We start from the raw sequence: 19711 nt of genomic DNA, 5'->3' as shown, positions 1-19711 counted from the left end.
CCTACTCTAAAATTAGATTATCCTACATACCCTTCATTGTGCTAACTTCCACATGCCTAACCAAGAGGTGCTTAAGTGTCCCTAATGTATCTGACTCTACGACCACTGCTGGCAGTGCATTCCACGCACCCACCACTCTCCGAGTAAAGAACCTACCTCTGACATCTCCCCTAAACCTTCCTCCAATTACCTTAAAATTATGCCTCCTCATGATAGACATTTCCACCATGAGAGAAGGTCTCTGGCTATCCACTCTACCTAGGCCTCTCAACATCTTGTATATCTTTGTCAAGTCACCTCTCATCCTCCTTTGCTCAAGTGAGAAAAGCTCTAGCTCCCTCAACCTTTCTTAAGACATGCCCTCCAGCCCAGGCAGCATTCTGGTAAATCTCCTTTGCACCCTCTCTAAAGCTTCCACATCTTTCCTATAATGAGGCAATCAGAACCCAACACAATATTCCAAGTGTGGGCTAAACAGGACTAAATTGAGCTACAGCATAACCTAATGGCTCTTAAACGCAAACCCCATTAATGAAAGCTAACACACCTTCTAAACAACCCTATCAACCTGGGTGGCAACTTTAAGGGATCTATGGACATGAACCCCAAGACCCTCTGTCCGTTCATACTGCCAAGAGTCATGCCTCTAACCCTATATTCTGCATTCAAATTTGAGCTTCCAAAGTGAATCACTTCACCTTTTCCAGGTTAAACTCCATCTGCCATTTACCAGCCCAGTTCTGCATCCTGTCAATATCTCGTTGCAATGTACAACAGCCCTCCACACTATCCACAACTCCACAAACCTGTGTGTCACCCTTCCACTTCCTCAGCCAATATAAAAATCACAAAGAGTCACAGAACCGATCCCTGCGGAACACCACTGGTCACCGAGCTTCAGGCTGAATACTTTGCATCTACCACCACCCTCTGTCTTCTATGGGCCACCCAATTCTGTATACAGACAGCCAGATTTCCCTGTATCCCATGCCTTCCTACTTTCTGAATGAGCCTACCATGGGAACATTATCAAACGCCTTGCTAAAATCCATGTACACCACATTCACTGCTCTACCTTCATCAATGTGTTTTGTCACATCCTCAAACAATTCAATAAGGTTTGTGAGGCATGACCTGCCCCTCACAAAGCCATGTTGACTATCTCTAATCAAACTATGGTTTTCCAAGTAATCATAAGTCCTGTCTCTCAGAATCCTCTCCAATACTTTGCCCATCACTGACATAAGACTGACTGGTCTGTAGTTCCCAGAATTATCCCTATTCACTTTCTTGAACAAGGAAATAGTATTTGCCACCCTCCAATCATCTAATACTACTCCAGTGGACAGTGAGGATGCAAAGATCATCACCAAAGGCAGGCAATCTCTTCCCTCACTTCCTGTAGTAACCTAATGTATATTCCCTCTGGCTAAGGGGATTTATCTATCCTTCTGTTTTTCAAGATTTTCAGCACATCCTCCTTCCTAACATCAACCTGTTGTAGCATATCTGTCTGTTTCACGCTGTCCTCAGAAACGTCAAGATCCCTCTCAGTAGTGAATACTGAAGCAAAGTATTCATTAAGAACCTCCCCTACTTCCTCTGACTCCAGGCGCAAGTTCCCTTCACTATCCCTGATCAGTCTTACTCTCACACTGGCTATCCTCTTGTTCCTCACATAAGTGTAGAACATCTTAGGGTTTTCCTTAATCCTAAAGCTTCATCATGCCCCCTTCTAGCTCTCCTAAGTCCATTCTTTAGTCCCTTCCTTGCTATCTTGTAACCCTTAGAGCCCTGGCTGATTCATGCCATCTCAGCCTTAAATAAACTTCCTTCTTCCTCTTGACTAGATGTTCCACATCACTTGTCACCCAAAGTTCTTTCAACCTCAGTGGGACAAACCTGTCGAGCACTATCAGCAGGTACTTCCTAAATAACCTCCACAATTCTATTGTGCATTTCCTTGAGAACTGGATTAGAGCGGTGCTGGAAAAGCATAGCAGGTCAGGCAGCATTTGAGGAGTAGGAAAATCCTTCCTGAAGGGCTTTTGCCCGAAACGTCGATTTTTTCCTGCTCCTCGGATGCTGCCTGACCTGCTGTGCTTTTCCAGCACCACTCTAATACAGACTCTGGTTTCCAGCATCTGCATTCCTCACTTTTGCCTATTTCCCGGAGAACATCTGTTCCCAATTTAGATGGCCCAGTTCCTGCCTAATAGCATTGTAATTGCGCCTCCCCCAATTAAATACTTTCCCATACTGTCTGTTCGCATCCTTCTCCATGAGTATAGTAAAGGTCATGGAGTTGTAACCACTATCACTGAAATGCTCACCCATTGTGGGATCTGGCACCTGGCACGGTTCACTGCAAAGTACCAAATCCAATGTGGCCTCCCCTCTAGTCGTCCTATCTACATATTGCATCAAGAACCCTTCCTGGACACACCTGACAAAAACTGTTCCATCCAAACTATTTGAACTAAGTAGGTTCCAATCAATATTAGGGAAGTTAAAGTCACCCATGACAACAACCCTGTTACTTCTGCACCTTTCCAAAATCTGCTCCCCAATCTGGTCCTCTATGTCTCTGTTGCTACTGAGGGGCCTGTGGAAAATTCCCAATGAAGGGACTGCTCCTTCCCTGTTTTTGACTTACACCCATACTGACTCTAAGACAACCCTCCTGGACAATTTGCCTTTCTGCAGTTGCAATAATATCCTTGATTAGCAATGCCACTCTTCCACTTCTTTTACCTCCCACTCTATCCCTTTTGAAACTATTCCTGCCCCTGTGATATTCACGTCTCCATAATGGCCACAATATCATAGTTACAAGTACTGATCCATGCTCTCATTCATCACCCTTATTTCTGATACTTCTTGCATTAAAAACTTCAACCCATCGCACTGACTGCATCTTTGCCCTATCCCTCCTTACAGACTCTCTGTATCTGGTTGTTCATTACCTACTCCATCATCTGATCTGTAGCCTCAGGTTCCCACACCTTTGCCAATCTGATTTAAACCTTCCCGAAGAGCATTAGCAAACCTCCCACCCAGAATATTGGTGCCCCACAGTTCAGGTGTAACCTGTCCTTCTTGTGTAGGTTTCACCTTCCTCAGAAGGTATCCCAATGATCCACATATCTGAAGCCTTCCCTCCTACACCACCCTACAGCCAGGTGTTCATCAGCACTCACTCTCTATTCCTAGCCTCATTGGCATGTGGCACCAGTAGCAATCCTGAGATTATTACTTTGCTTATCCTACCTTATAGCTTCCAACCTGACTCACAATATTCTTTTTTCAGGTCCTCCTCCTTTTCCCTACCTATGTCATTGGTACCGATATGCACCATGGCTTCTGGCTGCTCTCCCTCCCCCGCAAGAATCCTGTAGGCCCGATCTGAGATATCACTGACCCTGGCACCCTGAAGGCACACACCATCCGAGAGTCTCACTTGCGACACAGAATCTCCTATCACTATTGTTCTCCTACTCTCCCCCCTTCCCTTCTGAGCCACAGAACCAGCTCAGTGCCAAACACCTGGCCACTGTAGCTTTCGCCTGGTAGGTTCTCCCCCCCAACAGTATCCAAAACATTACAACTAACCAAGTTGGCTGTGAGTCACTGAGACTGGCAGAGCCTTCGTGCTTGCTTGACAGGCCTCCCCTCTTTGTACCTCCAGGAAGCAATGTGATAGGGAGGCCACCATGTCTCACCCAGAGTTCAGCATGAAACTCCAATCTTTTTAACTCCTTTAATTTCAAGATGTTGTAAGCAAGCATTTAGGCTTGGATTGAGTTCCCTTTCTGGGTAACTACTGATGAGAATGTCATGACTGATGTTCAGTCCGCATTCAAGTTGTCCAAGTGCAGGCTGAATCATGTGCTGAAATATCTCCACTGTGCAATGTTAAGTTTCTTGTATTGTAAGCCTTCAACATGGGTACAAAATATTGGGAGATACCTCAATGCTTCTGCAAGTCTGATTTGATGGCATCGTGAATTGAGGTTAAGTTTAGCAAAGTGTTTAACATCAAGTACACTCTCTATACCATCAATTGTCAGTGACAAACACCTTTCTCAATGCATGCGGTAGTTTGTTGACCACATATCAATGCAGATTCTTCTGACTCTTGCTCGAGTTTCTTGTTGACTTCTTGTGCAAATCTGTAAATCTGTTGCCAAATGAAAACTAATACATGTGTCACATTCTTCAAGTGTTGAACTTGAGGTGTGGTAGTTTTCTTTGGCAGCTTCAAGTTCAGCAGCTCTATCCTCTGAAAATAATGGTGATCTTGCTACTCAGTAACTCTGACAGCAGTCTTTTTTTCCACAAGTGCCATTTGGTGTACTCGGCCAGAGTAGCAATTTTGAATTATTTATGCTTGGTTCCTTATGACATGGTCAATTTCACTAGAGTCACACATGGTTGCTAGGTGCCTCAAGCAATACACAAAATACTAGTCATTGGGTTTGTATTTTTTTTGTAGGTGTAAAGATAATTGTTTCACATATTATACTTCTCTTGCACATAAACCAAGTGTTTGTGCCTTTGTTGTTGAATTGTGGTGATTTTGATAAGGTGTAAAAGGTTTAAAAAATTCTTCTAATTTTTTTACTGCCAAAGTGGAGAAGCATTTTTTTAAATTCACTCCTGGGGCATGGGCATCGCTGGCTGGTCAGCATGTATTGCTTGCCACTGTTGCCTTTAAGAAGGTAATGGTGAACTACCTTCTTGAACCACTGTCATCCATGTGCTGTAGGTAGGCCCACAATGCTGTTAGGGAGAGAATTTCAGAATTTTGACTCAGCAACAGTGAAGGAATAGCAGCAGATGGGACTTGAAACCTGGCCTCCTGGTTCAGAGGTAGGGATATTATCCACAAGCATTCAATCCCCTCCAGTGATGCTCAGTCGCAACAGCATGTACTATCTACAAGATGCACTTCAGAAATTCACCAAAGATCATTACACAGTATCATCCAAAGCTGCAATCACTTCCATCTAGAAATACAATATATGAGAACACCACCATCTTCAATATTCCCTCCAACCCACTCAACATCCTGACTTGAAAATATTTCAGCATTCAATACCTTTTTCCCTTCATCATCTGTGATGGCAAAATCTACCACAGCCCCTTCAAAACTCCACAACAACTTTTGCCAATGTGGAATCACAGGTGACAGTTCCACATTGCCTGAAAAAGGGGCAAGGACAGTACTATTTTCATCAGCAATAATGAATAAGATTGCTTGTAACACTTTCCTGCTTACATGATTCAAGTCTGTGATCTTTTGAAACAGGCTGATTGTTTCTTAAAATCTACAACTTAAAATGCTGTCTTTTCTGCAGAGAGTAAGCAAAAGCATCAAAAAGATTCATACCATCTTATTTTGCATATCTTTATTATTGGTGCGCAGTTCTTGGGACTACAGTCAACCAGATTTAAAAGCCTATGGGTAAAATGGCTTCTTCAGGCTCTGTTTCTGCTGGCTGACATCTTCTGTTGATAAAGCTATGGTACAGAATTGTGAGTGAAGGTGAAAAAACTAAACTTTGCAATTTTTAATGACAGTATACATTAGAGTGCAATACTATGTTCAGTTTCTGATAAAAGAGCTGATGAGCCAAGTAGTAGGAAAAGTGACTATATTATGTTGACTATATTATTATTTCTGTGGTGTAGAAAAAACATGAAAGGAGACAAAAATGGGAGAAAACAGGAACTAAGACAGTGGAAGGAAATTGGAAACACTTTAAAGAGTTATTTTTAAATTGCTAAATCTATTCAGGAATTAATGAAACAAAAATTCAAGCATAATACCAACAAGAATAACCAAGTAAGTTATGGAATGCACCGAGAATGGCAAATACATATAAAATATGAAAAAAAATTAAAGCTAGGATGTCTATAAAGACAAACTGAGAAATCACAAGAAAGGAAGGAAGAACATAAGCAAACTATAACAGTTGAATGGTGAAGCAGTTTTCAAATATGGCAGACATGAGCAAACTGTGGAGAAACCTTGGATTATTAGAAAAAAAGTGGGATGTGCTGTTTTAGTACAATGATGTTGTTAAATATTAAACTATTGCTTTCAACAATATTCTCAAATGAAACAGGAGAAACATAGTCAAAATAAGAAAACAGCTTGAGGGCAGGTTTTCACTAGAAATCTTTAAATTTGTAAGGGACAAGATGCTGGAGAGGTTGCAAGTTGATAAAATCCAGGGTTTGATAAATTCATCCCCAGGGTTCTAACAGATTTAACACTGGACATTTTAATTCTCTCAGCAATATTTTTCAGATCTCTCTGAACACAAGGATATAGGTCTTAGGAGCAGGAGTAGGCTGTTTGGCCCTTCAACCTGAGGTCAGGGCACAATCGAGGGAATCACCTCTTTTTAAATATAGGCTAAAAACAAGCAATAAACTACAGATCTATAACCTTTACTTTGTGGGAAAATTGTTCAAAAACCATAATGCAAACAAGTACAAGCAATCACTTTGAGTTACTGGAGTGAACAATAGGCTTTTGGAATGATAGATTTTTTTAATTTATTAGACTTATTTGATGTAATGACCTAATTAGATTAGATTACATTACATTACAGTGTGGAAACAGGCCCTTCGGCCCAACAAGTCCACACCGACCCGCTGAAGCCACCCATTCCCCTACATTTACCCCTTACCTAACACTACGGGCAATTTAGCATGGCCAATTCACCTGACCTGCACATCTTTGGGCTGTGGGAGGAAACCGAAGCACCCGGAGGAAACCCACACAGACAGGGGGAGAACGTGCAAACTCCACACAGTCAGTCGCCTGAGGCGGGAATTGAACCCGGGTCTCAGGCGCTGTGAGGCAGCAGTGCTAACCACTGTGCCACCGTGCCGCCCACTAAATTAGTAGTAATGAAATAGTGAATATAGCTTTACAGGATTCTAGAAAACTATTTGACACTATTTTACATAACAGACTACTGTATTGTTCTGATTCCTATACTAGAACACAATATACAGTATTAAATCAAGAATTGGCGGCTTTGTAGAAACTTCCTTCATTGAAATGACATCACCATTACTTTTCCAAATCAAATTATTTTTACAGATTAATAATTGGACAGGGAGGAGAGCCATTTTAGAATCATTAATACAATTGGCCAAACAAGCCATAATTCAGAAGACTAAAACTACAGTATGAAATTAAATAAGAAACAAAACAGCTTAACGATCACATAAGTAATTACGGGTATCTGTGTATTGTGAGAACTTACTCTAACATGGTTCAAATTTGGTAATTAGAATTCTGAAAAAGAAATTAGCACTACATGATCATGCAGAGTTTAAGGCACTTTAAGAAGGAAATTATTAAAACATCTGTATCAAGATTTATGGCTTCATTTGGAAACACTATATTTGGGTTAAATTATTGATATCCTGTGAAAGGATGCATGGCAATAATCAGACAGTTACCTTATCAGATGATAAAGACATGAAGACAATTTACATTCCCGCCAGAATGAAATCTAGTGGAAACTGCAAATTTGGGACACCGAATAACTTCTTTACTTGCAAGGGTTTTTATTTTTAAATTGTCGTTGAAAACCAGATAAGCCAAATATTCTAGAAATTAATGTATTTCTTACAGTATTTCCTCCATTTTCCTCTCACCTGAGATTGTGTCTGAATCAAGAGTCGAACCAATAAGATATGATTTTTGTGTCATCAGGTTTCTTGTTCATTGCCAAACCAGGGTTCTTTTCAATTGAGGAAAATACATTCTCATACTGCGTTCTACCACATTGGCAACCTACCCAGGAGACATGGCTGCTGTATGGCAAGGATACCTGTGAGGGTCGGAGGGGTTAAAATCCTGCAGACCTCGCCCAAGATCCCCATGTGCTGCGTTGTTAATGATTGAAACGTTGGGGTGGCAAAGAAAGCCAATAGCCACTCATCAATACTAGTTATAGGGTAGCAGATGAAGTTCTATGCAGAGAAATATGAAGCAATGCATTTTGGAAGAAAGAATATGGACAGACAATTTAAAAGAAAGGGTATGATTCTAAAAGGAGTGTAGGAGACGCCTCGTATCTAAATGGATTGCTCATGGAAGGTGAATGAATAGGTGGAGAGAGCAGCAAATACAGCATACAATGGTCTGGGCTTTATCAATAGGAACATAGAATACAAGGGTAAGGAAAGGATGCTGACATTATACAAGATACTTGTTAAACCTCAGCTGGAGGATCCAGTACAGTTCTGGGTGCCATAGTTTCAGAAGAATGTGAATGCATTAGGCACAGTACAGAAGAAATTTTACGAAAATGGTTCCAGGGATGAGAAACTTCAATTATGAAGATAGAGTGAAAAGGATGTGATTGTTCTCTTCAGAGAGAAGAAAGCTAACAGGAAATTTAATATAGGTTTTGAAATCATGAAAGTTTGCATAGAGTAGCTGAGAGAAGCTGTTCCAGCTCATAAAAGAAAAAGAGGGTACAGATTTCAAGTGATTTGCAAATGTAGCAAATATTATGGGCAATACAACTTTTTCACACAACAAGTTAAGGACTGGATTGCACTGCCTGAACTGTGGCAGAGGCAGGTTCAATTCAGGAGGACATTAGCTTGTTTCTATTCAAGACATTACGTGCAAGGTACGGAGAAAAGGCAGGAGAATGGCATTTAGTCGTAATATGCATTAAAAAAGCCAATGCAGGTTTGACAGGCTTGAATGGCCTCCTTTAGTCCTGTAACACTTCTGTGATTCTCTGGTCGGTGGCATTCCTAAAGGTTCAATCTCTTGCAATTCTGATCACAACATTTGACGATATAATATTTGTCACATGGGAAGAGATCGCATGTCCACAAATTAACTGCATTTATTTTATACTTTACAAAGTCAATTCTCCGTTATTTGAGAATCTTTATTTGTGGTTTTGTGGTGTTTTGGAACCATTGTGTGAAAAGTTCCAAAAACCAGGCAATCACCCATGAGCAGTGAAGAGCAATAACCATTCTGTCCACCTAACCCACCCATACAATTCTCATGCCTCGGCTTTCAACCCCTACCAGTCAGCCTATTCATAATCTTTCTCCCCTCCAAAGCCCCATGATTTCAGAAGAGTTCTGATAAAAATCAGGTGGGGAGATTAAATAGATTACTCCACTTATACTTCAATATTATTATATATTACTTCTATATTAGTTTGCTAATAAATAAAACAACATTATCTTCACTGTTAAAGGCTTTGATTTAAGCTGAAATAGTTCAGATTTTTTTTGTTAAAATTCTGTTGCAACAATTCAGTTCATACTTCCACCATTTAAATTTCTGAGTTTTCTAGGTAATCTTGAACAAATGCAATTTAGAAATTTCACACAGAATGTTGCTGCTGTTGCTGGAATAGTTTGACTACAGGGACGAGGGGAAGTATTTGTAGCTTTAGAGAGAAACTTAATCTTTTTTCTGCTCAGCCTTAACGGTGCACAGTCTTCCATGCATACCATTATGTAGTTGCAAACTTTCTGATCACTGAAAAATTAGCAAGAAAAATAAAAACTAACAAAACAGAAGAAAAGCAACAATGAAATTACAAAACAGATTAATCATAAAACCAGATGACTAACATTGTTAAGAAAGATCATAATCCAGATGAGGACACAGAAGAGAACAATCGCAGGAAACTTATAAAAAACACAAAGCATGAAAAGAGAAATCACAACACGAGTCATATGGGGAGGCAGGACAGAAGAAGGCCAACTCATCCATGCTGACCAGGTTTCCTCAACTGAACTAGTCCCACTTGCCTGCGTTTGGTCTCTAAACTTTTCCTATCCATGTACCTGTCCAAATGTGCTTTAAATGTTGTCATTGTAGCTGTCGCTACTACTTCCTCTGGTAGCTCATTCCACATACACACTCCTCTGTGTGATAAAGTGGTCCCTCAGGTCCCTTTTAAATCTTTCCCCTCTTATCTTAAACTTATGTTTTTGATCCCCCTACCCTAAGGAAAAGACCTTGCCTATTCAGCTTATCTATGCCCCTCATGATTTTACTCTATAAAGGTCACCTTCCGTCCCCTTAGCTCCAGGGAAAATAGTCCCAGTTTATCCAGCCTCTCAGTGTAGCTCAAATTTTCCAGTCGCGGTGATATTCTTGTGAATCTTTTATGCATCCTTTCCAGTTTCCTGCAGCAGGACAACCATTAAGCTGAGGGCCCTTTCAGCTGGCTGGTTAGTAACACATTGGGTAGGTTAGCGTAGTCTAGCTGGACGGCTGGTTTGCGATGCAAAGTAATGCCTATGGTGCAGGTCCAACTCCTGCACCGGCTGAGGTTACTGTGAAGTTCTTAACCTCTCCCTTTGCCTGAGGCTCGGTGACTATAAGTCACCCTTCTCTAATGAGAAAGCACCAGCTATAAGTCTAACAATTTAAAACAAATACCCATCCCACATATTAATGAATATGTCTTTAAACGTTACTAAATTCTCAGATGATTTCTCACAGCAGATTTAGTAGTTACTGCATAAACTTGTTCCACACAGTTTCACCTTATTAAGAGAAGAGTTTGGCCAGGTTTGATAGCAAATCACTCACTATAAAGTAAAGATCTAAACTTAACATATCTTAAAAGAAAATATTTTGTTACATTCAAATAATTAACATTGCACAACCTGTTTTCTTTTAAGCCGAGTTATAAAATGGTAAAAATAATTTACGGTATTGTCATTCAGATCAGAAAATATTTCTAGGAGTGGCTGTCCTGGGTCTGGATTCCCTAAGCTCAATGAATGAGCAAGCTGGTACACATCTTTCAAAGAACCCATACAATTTTTCAATTTTTACTATATCCATGCAATTAGTACAAATGGAGGCCTTCTGGCTAACGAAAGGTTGCATAAGATTGTGCACTGTAAATACTGAAAAAGTTAAATTATAACTCTAACACTTCCCACACACAATGCTTTACCACTTTAGTAGTTCCAATTTTATAACATAGTATAAGATATAATGAATATTAGGTATATTTTTGAATAACAAATAAAATCTTCTGGGCAGTATGCATGTAAATTTCAGGAAAGAACAAAAGTATACGACCCCCTCCATCCCAACCTCCAAGATAATACTTAGGAAACTCACAAATGAAGAATGGCCATATGGGGGAGAGAAATGATATTGGGAAAAACATTTGTAATTCTGGAACGGAAGTCAATTTTTTCAAGAGAGGAACAATAAAATATAAGAAAATTTACAAAATAAATTATTCTTACCGTATTGTTACAGAACCATGTGATGTCTCCCTCATTTCCTGTGTAGAAAAGAATGGGACCACCATTGTGATTCCAATATTTGTATGCTATCAAGTATCTTTGGTTGAATGTAGCATTGTCAGCAAATCCAAAGTGATCAATCTGTGAAAAACATAATTTTCATATTTAATGGGAATGAATTTGTTTGTCTGACTCTAATCCAGTATACAAACAGTATCAAACATTTGTTTGCACATTTCCCCATCGTTTTCAAAACTTAGAGTGCAGTTTCTTTGATTTGGTTCCTTTGATTTCTTTAAGGCCTAAATGCAACAGTAATTGACATATCATTGCAAACAGCAAATTTACTAAAGAAATCTCATATGGCTGTCACAAAATTATAAAAACCATATATTACATATGAGTCTACATGAGCACAATGAAAACTATAACAAAAACCATAAGATTGTCACAAGAACGAAGGAAAGTCACAGACCATAAGTTATAATGCTGCATATTATAAATTTTCATTACATTCTCACCAAACTACAACTCCCATGTTGCATTTTCCCTCCCTCTTAAGTATAACTTTAACTTAATCATCCATTTAATCATTACCATGAGGATAGAGTGACAGTGCTTGACATCAAGACCCCATTTGATCAAGTGTGGCATCAAGGAGTCCTTGCAAAATTGGAAACAGTGGGATTTAGGGTACAAATTCTCTGTTGGTTGGAGGGAGTCAAGCCTGACCCAAAGGAAGATGGCTGTGGTTGTTCGAGTTTGGTCATTTTAGCTCGAGGACACCTCTGCAGGGGTTCCTCAGGGTAGGCCCAATCATCTTCAGCTGCTTCATCGACAACCTTCCCACCATCATAAGGACAGAATTGGGAATGTTTGCCAATGATTGCACAATATTGACCACCATTTGTAATCCTCAGATTTTAAAGTAATATCTAGACTGGGGCTGAGAAGTGGCAAGCAACATTTGCACCACACAAACATCAGGCAATGACCAACTCCAACATTAGACAATCTAATCTTGAAGTTCAATTGCATTACCATCACTGAATCCTACACTAACATCCTGGAAACTGCCATTGACCAGAAACTGAACTGAATTCACTATACAAATACAGCCTGTGCAAAATCAGTTTAGAAACTAGGAAATTTGCAGCAAGTAACTTATCTCTTGACCCACATCCGCTCCACTATCTACAAAGCAGAAGTCAGGAGTATGATGGAATACTCCCCAGTTGCCTGGATAAGTGCGGTTCCAATAACACTCAAAAGGTTTGAAACCATCCAGGACAAAATATCCTGATTGATTGGCACCATATCCACAAACATCTACTCACTTCGTCAATGGTGCTCAGTAGCAGAAGAAGTGTGTACGAACTGCAAAATGCAAGGCAAAAATTCACCAAACCTCATTATATTATAGCACCTTCCAGACCCACACCCACATTCATCTCAAAAGACAAGGGCAGGCAGAATCACCTACAACCTACCCTCCAAACCATTCTGACTCAGAAATATATTGTCATTCCTTCAATGTAGTTAAGTCAAAGAATGGAATTCCCTCTTTAATGATATTATGGGTCTACCTACAGCATATAGACTGCCATCTTCTCAAGGGCAAACAGGTACAGGCAATAAATGCTGCTCTAGCCAGTGATGCATATATTCCATGAGTGAATTTTTTAAAGTTTAAATTTCACAACAACTCGACTACCATCATACACCTCACTCAATTCCATTACTTTAAAATCAGATTACTGATAACAGTCACCCAACATCAAAATTACCGCAATTCTTCCTCTCTCACACCCACCCACATACACATACTTGGTGAACAGAGCTGGAAATTCCTGGATTAAATTGCAAGTAAAGCTTAGGCCTCAGACAGAAACTAGGCCTTGTTAGCAAAAGTTCCTGCAAACACTCCAACTATTTTACAATGATACAGTATTAAAAGCTTTGCTTTCACAATTGAATAATCTGTTTGTCTTTTATGCCATAAATGCTACTTCAGGCTGAGTATATCACAACCACTGTGAGGGAAAATGTGCACAAAGTGAGAAAGTTATATTACTAATTTGATTGATAGGTTGATGTTGTAGGACTGCCTGATTTATGACCAGTAGTTTAGAAAAGGATTGATTAATTTCTTGGAGGTATTCCTTCTTTTTAATTTAGCCTGATCTTCTTGACCCTAAATGGTAAAAAAAAAACTCAGCATAAATTCAAGCATCATGCAGCTTGATAAAAGATAACATTATGATAACATTCCAGAAACCTAATTGGAGGTCAGAGGAAACAATGATGCCCTGAATCCTAGATAAGATAGCTGGATATTAAAGCTTTTTGCTTTGGGTAGGCAGTAGCACTGAAACATCAATGACTTTGAGAAATCATGAGACTCTGGCCTGCAAAGACATGACATCACCTACAACTGGGCAGCTGACTTTATAAAAATTGTGCAAAATTGCTCTGAAAAAGCATTGTTCTGTAGAAAGCACATAAAAACCCTACCCTGAAGACAAAATGTAGATATATTGGACCAGAGGTTTGGTACCATCCCACAGACAAAACCTTCAGGATGGTTAGAAGTCTTAATAAGACTGTCCTTCCATCCTCTAATTTTATAACTTTCAACTTTAAGTAAATAATCCTTTTTAAAAAAACTACAAGCTAAAGCCAGATCTTCTGACTCACTTAAGTTAAATCTTTTGTTTCATGTCGATATGTCATGTTGTTTGCGGCAACTCAAAAGCAAAACTTATGCCAAAACTTGTCAGAATCAACTCTTTGATTGTATTGTGATATATATGCCAGTTGTTCTAGATTTATCACAATTTATTGTGATCAAACTCTTGACAGTTTTCATTACTTATCCATGTTCATTGAGTAATGTATGAAAGTTAGTGGCAGTCATTATCCTTCAAGATATATAATTTAGCCTGAGGTGACAATTAATAAGGTGACAAGGAACAGTAATTAACAAAATCACCAACAGATTTAGATTCTTCAATTCACACCCATATCAAATTTGTCAAATTTCTCAGTTTTTTTTTTCAGGAGGCATAATTTTAATTAAACCCAAAAAAGGATCTCATAAGAGGGAAATAGTAAGCAAGTTTTGAGAAGACTTGTAGCTTAGGTTGATGTCCTGGATATAGGTTTGCTCGCTGAGCTGGAAGGTTCATTTTCAGAGGTTTTGTTTCCATACTAGGTAACATCAGTGAGCCTCCAAATGAAATACTGGTGGTATAGCCCACTTTTTTATTTATGTGTTTAGGTTTCCTTGGTTGGTGACATAACTTCCTGTTCTTTTTCTCAGGGGTTGGTAAATGGGATCCAAGTCAATGCGTTTGTTGATAGCTTTCTAGTTGGAATGCCATGCTTCTAGGAATGCTCGCACGTGTCTCTGTTTGGCTTGTCCTTGGATGGATATGTTGTCCCAGTCAAAGTGGTGTGTTTTCTCATCTGTATGTAAAGATACCAGTGAGGGTAGGTCATGACTTTTTTGTGGCTAGTTGATGTTCATGTATCCTGGTGGCTAGCTTTCTGCCTGTTTGTCTAATGTAGTGTTTGTTACAGTTCTTACAAGGTATTTTGTAAATAACATTAATTTTGTTTATTGGCTGCATAGAGTCTTTCAAGTTCATTAGCTAGTGTGTTAGTGGGTTTGTCGGCTACCATGATGCCAAGAGGTCTGAGTAGTCTGGCAGTCATTTCCGAGATGTCTTTGGTGTAGGGGAGAGAGGCAAGAGTTTCTGGACATGTTTTCTTTCTGCTTGCTTGGGTGGTTTGGGTGCACGGTGGCTCAGTGGTTAGCACTGATGCCTCACAGTGCCAGGGACCTGAGTTCAATTCCTGCCTCGGGCGACTGACTATGTGGAGTTTGTACATTCTCCCTTTGTCTGCGTGGGTTTCCTCCCACAATCCAAAGATGTGCAGGTCAGGTGAATTGGCCATGATAAATTGCCCATAGTGTTAGGTGTAAGTAGGGGAATGTCAGGGGTAAGTAGGGGAATGGGTCTGGGTGGGTTACTCTTCGGAGGGTTGGTGTGGACTTGTTGGGCCGAAGGGCCTGTTTCCACACTGTAGGTAATCAAATCTAAAAAAATGGGTTCATTGGGTACCCATTCTTTTTGAATACACTGTATAGGTGATTTTCCTCTGCTCTTTGTAGTTCCTTTGTGCTGCAGTGTGTGGTAGCTCATTGAAGTAATGTTCTAATGCAGCTTCATTTGTGAATGTCGGGATGATTGCTTCTGTAGTTCAGTATTTGGTCCGTATGTGTTGTTTTCCCGTAGATGCTGTTTTGACGTTCCCCATTGGCTGTTTGCTCTACTGCGACATCTAGGAACGGCAGTTTATTGCTGTTTTCCACCTCTTTAGTGAATTTTATGCCAGTAACAGTATTATTGATGGTCTTGAAGGTTTCCTCTAATTTGTTTTGTGTAGTGATGACAAAGGTGTCATCCACATAGCAGACCCAAAGTTTGGGTGGGATGGCTGGCAGAGCTGTTTGTTTGTATCTCTGCATTACTGCCTCAGCTAAGAACTCTGATATCAGAGATCCCATGGGTGTTCCAATGGTTTGTCTGTAGGTTTTGTTGTTGAAGGTGAAGTGCGTGGTAAGGCATAGGTCCACGGGCTTTTGCCACAGCTCTGCCAACCATCCAACCCAAACTTTGTCATGGGAAATACAGGGTTACAGAGAAAGTGCAGAGGAATGGGTCTGGGTGGGCTGATCTTTGGAGTGTCAGTAGCAGCATGTTGGGCCAAATGGCCTGTTTCCACACTGTAGGGATTCTATTTTATTCTAGAAGTTTCTTGAAGATAGGAGATGGAGGGTTGCTTTTAAGACTGGAGGCTTGTGACCAGCAGTGTGCCACAAGGATTGGTGCTAGGTCCACTGCTTTTCATCATTTATATAAAGGATTTGGATGTGAACATAGGAGGTATGGTTAGTAAGTTTCAAATGACACCAAAATTGGAGATGTAGTGGACTGCAAAGAAGATTACCTCAGAGTACAAATGATTCGGAGATGCCAGTGTTGGACTGGGGTGTACAAAGTTAAAAATCACATAAGTGGAAGCTAGTGTGCTTCCAATTAAACCTGTTGGACTATAACCTGGTGTTGTGTGATTTTTATCAGAGTACAAAGGGATCTTCAGATGGGCTGAAGATTAGCAGATGGAGTTAGATAAATATCAGGTGCTGCATTTTGGAAATGCAAATCAGGACAGGACTTAAATACTTACTGGTAAGATCATGGGGAGAGTTGCTGAACAAAGAGACCTTGGAATGCAGGTTCATAGTTCATTGAAAATAAAGTTGCATGTAGACACGATAGTGAAGAAGGTGTTTTGCATGCTTCCCTTTATCAGTCAGAGCATTGAGTATAGGAGTTGGGAGGTCATGTTACAACTGTACAGAACATTGGTTGGGCCACTTTTGGAATTCAGTTCTGGTCTCCCTGCTATAGGAAGTATGTTGCGAGACTTGAAAAGGTTCAGAAAAGATTTACAAGCACTTGCCAGGATTGGAGGGTTTGTGCTGGGGCTAGGTTTGAGCTGGGACACATTCCTGGAGTGTCGGATGACCTTATAGAGGTTTATAAAATAATGAATGGCATGGGTAGGGTGAATAGCAAAAGTCTTTTCCCTAGGGTGGGCAAGTCCAGAGGTAGAGGGCACAAGTTTAAGGTGAGAGGGGAAAGATTTAAAAGGGACTTAAGGAGCAACTCTTCACATAAACAGTTGTCATTTATGAAATGAGTTGCCAGAGTAGGTGGTGAAGTCTGGTACAATTACAAAATTTAAAAGACATCTGGTTGGGTATATGAATAGGAAAGGTTTAGAGGGATATGGGCCAAGTGCTGGCAAATGGAACTAGATCAATTTAGAATTTCTGGTTGGCATGGGTGAGTTGGACTGAAGGGTCTGTTTCCATGCTGTACAGCTGCATGACTCTATATGAAATTAAAGCACATGTGATTGGAGACAGCGTATTGAGATGGATAGAAAATTGGTTCGTAGACAGAAAACAGAGTCGGAATAATTGGGTCTTCTTCTGAATGGCAAGCAGCAGCTTAAGGGGTACAGCAGGGATTGATACTAGGACCCCAACTGTTCATAATATGTAATAATGACTTAGATGAGGGAACTAAATATAATATTGCAAAATTTGCCGATGACACAAAAGTGGGTAGAAGGACAAGCCATGAGGAGAATGAGGAGATGTTGCAGTGTGAATTGGACAGGCAGTACTGGGCAAATGCATGGTAGATGCAGTATTTTGTGGATAAATGTGATGTTATCCACTTTGATAGCAAAAATAGGAAGGCAAATTATAGTCGCTGGAGTTTAGAAGAATGGGAAGGGGTCTCATTGAAATCCATAAAATTCTACATTGGCAAAGACAGGTTAGATGTAGGAAGGATGTTCCTAGTGGTGAGGTAGCCCAGAAGGAGGGACCATAGTTTAAGTCAACCTTTCGGACTGATGTGAGGAGGAATTTCTCCACCCAGAGAATGGTAAGTCTGTGGAACTCACTAACACTAGAAAGGCCAAAATATTATGTATTTTCAAGGAGAACTACAGTATATAACTCTTTGTCAAAAAAGGGATCAAGGGATTTTGGCAAGGAGGGGAGGAAATTATGGTATTGAGCTCAGTGATCAGCCATGAAATGGCAGAGCAGACTCAACGAGTTATAAGGCCTACTCCTGTTCTATCTTCTATGCTGCTGCAAGTTTTTGTGAGAAAATGCTGCAGTGGCATGATTTTTTAAAAAATTCTAAACCACAAATTGAAAACTGAAGTCAATACATCTTAAATCTGGAAGTTATTAGATGGAGAATTTACAGGATGAAACCACATCATGCTATTTGCAATGACTCTCAAAATCTAATGCGGTGTTGAAACTCTATATTCATTAATAAACTTAATTTACAACCTGGCACACTGCAGCATTTATATGTAATGCTACACATCTTGGCACAGGTCATAAAGAACCAGGTTTGATCTCTCTCGAAGTCGCAAATCTAAGATTGGCTATTATAAAGAGGAAGGAAGAAGCAAAAACCCTCTTCGGAGACAAGAGGAAGAAGCAATCATCAATCTCGTGTTCCGTTTCCTTATGATTACAACTTTCACACCCTTTTACGTCCCTTTTGTCTTAGTTCAGTTTTCTTAAAGGCTGGAAGTTATGATAAATTATAATTTGATTACTGCATGCAGCCTTTACAAATAGCTTGAATGAAACTTTTTTGAACAATGCTCATTTGCAGATTAAATATAAACTGGAGGGAGGATACCATCGAAACACAAAGAAGCAGACTCTGTCACTGACTATTAATCTGAAAAGCCATAGCGGGATTGCACTAGTTTCTGTGGTAATAATCAGATATGCAACTTATCCTGTGAAACTAGGGAGTGAGGAATGAAGAAGTTCACGTTCCACTTGTTACCCGACACCAGCTCAGTACCGGGATTGCCAGTTCATCTCAGGTCGGGGGCTGCTGCACATCCACCTTCTCAGGCTCAGCAAGTTTGGGGACATTTGGGTTAAATCCGGACTCACCTTCTGCCGGAAATACCGAGTCTCATAATCAAATCGCTCCAGGGGCCCAGAGTCCGACGGCACGGCCAGAGCTGCCGGCTGAGGGCTGGACACCAAGGCTGCAGTCGCTATGGTGACCACAGTAAACGACAACTTCAGACCCACCGCCATCTGCACCGAGTTATCGAGGTAAATGAGACAGAACGGAGTGAGGGAGAGGGGCACGAGGGTGAGGGGCGGGGCCTGAAAGGGGTAGGCCAGTTTGTGGGCGGGACAGACCGGAATAAGGGGGAGGGGCATGAGGGTGAGAGGCGGAGCCTGAAAAGGGTAGGCCAGTTTGTGGGCGGGACAGACCGGAATAAGGGGGAGGGGCATGAGGGTGAGAGGCGGAGCCTGAAAAGGGTAGGCCAGTTTGTGGGCGGGACAGACCGGAATAAGGGGGAGGGGCATGAGGGTGAGAGGCGGAGCCTGAAAAGGGTAGGCCAGTTTGTGGGCGGGACAGACCGGAATAAGGGGGAGGGGCATGAGGGTGAGAGGCGGAGCCTGAAAAGGGTAGGCCAGTTTGTGGGCGGGACAGACCGGAATAAGGGGGAGGGGCATGAGGGTGAGAGGCGGAGCCTGAAAAGGGTAGGCCAGTTTGTGGGCGGGACAGACCGGAATAAGGGGAGGGGCATGAGGGTGAGAAGCAGGGCCTGAAAGGGGTGGGGCCTGAAAGGGGTGGGGCCCAAATGTGGGCTGGGGGCTCTGTGTGGGGTCTAACAGTGTAGTGCTGGCAAAGCACAGCTGGTCAGGCAGCATCAGGAGAGTGCACTTATCAGCATATGAATGGGAAGGGTTCGGAGGGATATGGGCCGGGTGCTGGCAGGT

General features: G+C 41.0%; 1 protein-coding gene across 1 annotated transcript in view; it reads right to left on the bottom strand.

Moving 5' to 3' along the window:
• The window catches only part of LOC122550618 (prolylcarboxypeptidase (angiotensinase C)), a 51297-nt gene extending 32207 nt beyond the window's left edge, over positions 1 to 19090 (bottom strand). Inside the window, exons 1-2 of the mRNA XM_043691650.1 lie at positions 18866 to 19090; positions 11287 to 11427 (exon numbers count right to left, since the gene is read on the bottom strand). Of these exons, the coding sequence (XP_043547585.1) occupies positions 11287 to 11427; positions 18866 to 19015 (291 nt within the window). The 5' untranslated portion in view covers positions 19016 to 19090. The remainder of the gene's footprint in view (positions 1 to 11286; positions 11428 to 18865) is intronic.
• Positions 19091 to 19711: the final 621 nt, after the last annotated feature.

The sequence above is a fragment of the Chiloscyllium plagiosum genome, chromosome 6 (genome assembly GCF_004010195.1).
Source record: "Chiloscyllium plagiosum isolate BGI_BamShark_2017 chromosome 6, ASM401019v2, whole genome shotgun sequence".
NCBI classification, from domain to species: domain Eukaryota; kingdom Metazoa; phylum Chordata; class Chondrichthyes; order Orectolobiformes; family Hemiscylliidae; genus Chiloscyllium; species Chiloscyllium plagiosum.
The sequence above is the reverse complement of the archived record's forward strand: the minus strand, read 5'-3'. Positions and strand labels throughout refer to the sequence as shown.